The sequence below is a fragment of the Daktulosphaira vitifoliae genome, unplaced genomic scaffold (assembly GCF_025091365.1).
Source record: "Daktulosphaira vitifoliae isolate Bord-2020 unplaced genomic scaffold, ASM2509136v1 Scaffold_1, whole genome shotgun sequence".
NCBI classification, from domain to species: Eukaryota; Metazoa; Arthropoda; class Insecta; order Hemiptera; family Phylloxeridae; genus Daktulosphaira; species Daktulosphaira vitifoliae.
In genome coordinates, this window is record NW_026099572.1 from 43,791,463 (window position 1) to 43,795,265 (window position 3,803).

General features: G+C 23.2%; 1 protein-coding gene and 1 long non-coding RNA gene across 2 annotated transcripts; both read left to right on the forward strand.

The window, feature by feature from the left end:
• Positions 1-636: 636 nt before the first annotated feature.
• LOC126907082 (uncharacterized) lies at positions 637-1,481 on the forward strand. Its single transcript, XR_007704415.1, has 3 exons — positions 637-678; positions 893-996; positions 1,271-1,481. It is a non-coding gene; the product is annotated as an uncharacterized LOC126907082 (long non-coding RNA).
• Positions 1,482-1,506: 25 nt separating this feature from the next.
• On the forward strand, positions 1,507-2,628 carry LOC126907066 (sentrin-specific protease 1-like). Its single transcript, XM_050688094.1, has 2 exons — positions 1,507-1,610; positions 1,883-2,628. The coding sequence occupies exon 2, from the start codon at positions 1,888-1,890 to the stop codon at positions 2,467-2,469; it is 582 nt and encodes a 193-aa protein (XP_050544051.1). The 5' UTR covers positions 1,507-1,610; positions 1,883-1,887; the 3' UTR covers positions 2,470-2,628.
• Positions 2,629-3,803: the final 1,175 nt, after the last annotated feature.

A 3,803-nucleotide genomic window follows, 5' to 3' on the forward strand; every position in this document is an offset into this window, starting at 1 on the left:
CTTAAATGGTAATAGCAATCACCTTGGTAAAATTTTTAATAGATATAAGACAATAAATCCCCAAACGTTGATATTTTATTTCATACAGATTAAATTTTATATGTATAAATATTCTGTTAACCGATATCAAATTTATTTCACTTGAACTTTCATAAAAAAATCTGTATCATTTGTAAACTAATGTAATAAATGAACAAACAAATACAAAAGGTTTTTCTTCAAAAAATCTTTAAAAAATATATACATATTTTGATAATTCTCTGTAATAAACTCTTAACATTGTATTCCTTGACCAATAATAAAATAAAAATAAATAATTATTGTTTATACTAAATTTATTTATAATTGGCTTATACATTTTTTTAATGAATTTTTACAATTAAGTTTCCTTGACAATTAGATGTAAATGTTGATTTTATCGACTTTTTAGTTCACTCCGTTTTTTCCCGTGAAGAATAAACTATCGTCTTGTGTAATTATTAAGATTTATTTAATTAGTTCTTGATATGGCAAGTGAAAAAAATATTTTTGGTCAAACAAATGAATCAAACTTACATAAGGTCATACGCAGAGTTGAAGAAATATGGAATCGTCGTTTCATGTATTCCAATAATGTTTTAAATAATACTAATAAAGGACAAATATCAAAAAATTCATCTAAAGATGGAAGAATTATCCGTAAACACTATTAAGATTAATAATTAAACTAACTATTTCGAATAGAGAAAAAGTTTTTTTATATAAAATATAAGAACAATTAATAATAAGTTCTCTTATTCATATATAACAATAATTCAGTCGCTTTACTTTAATTTAACTATTTTAATATTAAAAAACTTTTTCGAAATTGATTATTTAATTAATAATTATTAAAATGATATTCAATTTGCAGCAATTATTAATAAAAATATTTATCCTATAACAAATTCCATTATTCCAAAAAAACGCACGTATCGAAAAACGAATAAAAATGATAAAATTATTCCAGAAAAATTGGTAACTATAATTATATATTAATATATTTATTCGATTTAGCTATGTTATTGGAGTTTGTCTGATTCAAAAATATAAAATAAACTATTAACCTCCTTAATATAAATGCGATAACATAATGTTTAATATTATTCTGCTATTTTTTCAATAAGATTTTTATGGGAAATTCAATTTTTATCGAAGATAATAATATAATATTAAATATAGTTTATTTGTTTATTTAAATATCTCTTTGGTTGCCTAGAAATAATTAAATATATTTTTATGATCCGTTTAGAGTTTTCATAAGAAAATTTTGGAACGCAAAAATTCCGAAATAAAAAAACAACTCTTTGAGATATCTTCTAATACTTCTGCTCGACCAAATTTAAAAAGACATTCACCCGAAGAAGATGAAAAAGTCATAAAAAGTATACAACTTTTAAAATATAATTCATTTTTAAAAAATAATATAATAAACGTTTTGATTTTTGAAACAAATATGTAATATTTTAAAACATAAATTATTTTAGAGCCAAAAGTTAGTTCTAATCCTTTGACCTTAAATACGCCGAATGACGTAAATTTACTTGCTCTGTCCACTGTTGAAGTAATAAAAGTACCAGAGAAAGAAAAAGGTAATTAGTTATTTAATCTATTTATTTTATGTAAAATAAAATAAAAAAAGATTATTTATTAAACATAATTAATTATAATAATACGAGTTAAATTAATATAACTTCTGCAGAGGCGTGTCATTAAGGGGGTCCATGGACGTTTTAAACAAAAGTAATTATACGTGTTTAATTTCATATTCCAAAACCTTAAATAAACCTAAATAATAGTAAACTGTTCAACAAAGTCTTTTATTAATTTTATGAAAAATGTTTAAATATGGTTACACTTGCAGAAGTAATGCAAGATCAGAACACAAAATCTCTTGATCAGTATAATGCACCTTCATTTAAATCGCCCACATCATGGTATACTTCAGACACAATTAATGAGTACATTAAAATGATAGTAAAACGGTCAGAAGGTGAAGTTTATGCAGTTGTCACTGATTTTATTGTAGCGTATCTTCGAGGAGGTTATCCAGCTGTAAGAAGATGGATAAAAAAAGATATTCACACAATAAAATTACTTTTTGTGCCCATGAATGTATATGGGAGTCATTGGATATTGACAGTGGTTAATATACCTGAAAAGACTGTGACATCATATGATAGTCTTAAGTCGTATAAGGGTCCTTATCCAATGGTATTAAAAAATTTCTTAATTGAATGGGAGATGGACAAAAAAGGAAAAGCTTCTACATGGACATTACAAATAGGCGAGACATCTCGCCAAACCAATGGACATGATTGTGGGCCATTTACTGTTGAGCTGGCAGAAAAAATGTCTCGAGGAGATACAACACCAATAAATGCAAATTTTATGCCTTTTATAAGATTAAGACACAAAAATGAAATTATTGCTGGCGAGCTATTCTATTAATATTTTTATGAATGAAATTTTATTTTTGTATTTTATATCAATTTTCTTAATATTCATTATAAATTGAAATTTTTATTTGTATACCACTAAACATTTTTTTTACTTTTTCTATGTTTAATTGTTGTTTTGTTATTTTATTTTAATCTTATTTTTCTTTGTAACATTATTTCATTAAAGAAATTCAAATTTAATATAAATTTATCTTAACTGAAATAATTTAATATTCTTGTTATGTCAATATACAAATATTATAATATACAGTTATGGATATAATTAAGTTAAAAAGTCAACCAATTATAAGTTTTTAAGTTAACAAGTGTATCTACTATCTCAACAACTTAATTTTAGTAAATGAAGATTCATAAAGAATTTCATTATATTTTTTATATTTTAAATACTATTTTAATTATAAAAAATTCTTTTCTGCATTTTTGAATGCGGTATTGATAGGGATAACTTAACTTATTTGTTTATTTTTCTAGTCACTTAAAACTCTTTAGTTAAAAAGTTAATAAAATGGGATTCTTTTTAATAGAATCCTTGTGGCCACCATTAATATATAATTAAAAAAATACTTTTATAATGCACTGATAAAAAATATGTTTCCATTTATTTTTTTTAATTTAAAATAATTTTGATTATTAATAATTTCATACAAATAATTAATTTAAAATACTTAAATTAATCTTCTCATTATAAACACTATTTAACTATATTAATAATTTCCGAGAGTTGTAAGTTTGTAACATAGAAATTGGATTGTCTTTGATACTTAAAAGAAAACTGTTATAATACATACACCACACATTATTCAGTAGTTTATAAATTATTGTCTATTAGTCATCAAATCAAATATATATTATTCTTTTCAATCTTTTAAACTATCCCGAGAAATATGTATAAAAATGCATTTATACAAATCTAATGTAATAACTATAAGAAATTCTTTAGTTGTGCCAAATCATCTATTTTAAGTAAAATAATATGTAATAACTAACACAATTGAGTAATAAACAGATAATAGTTAAAGGTCGTGACACTTCTTGCATATATAGATGAATTAAATTTTATATAAAAGGGCATAATAACTGTCAATTCGACTCTCTGCTCCTTCAATTTATGAACTTTCAACAAGTTCAAGAAGTGGCTCGACAAATTTACGATTGCACACAGAAAATTGAAGTATATTTATTTTTCAACCTTACTTCTGACATCATTAAGGTAAATTCATATTTCACAGAAGATTTATAAGGTTTAAAGTTTAGTATAATGGGTACATAAATTAAGTAGGGAACCAGAGCAATTAAGTGATCTCTAGAATAAAATATTATTTA

Bases quoted from the DNA above. Each gene is read 5' to 3' on its own strand.
- LOC126907066 (XM_050688094.1), top strand. From the start codon at position 1,888: ATGCAAGATCAGAACACAAAATCTCTTGATCAGTATAATGCACCTTCA.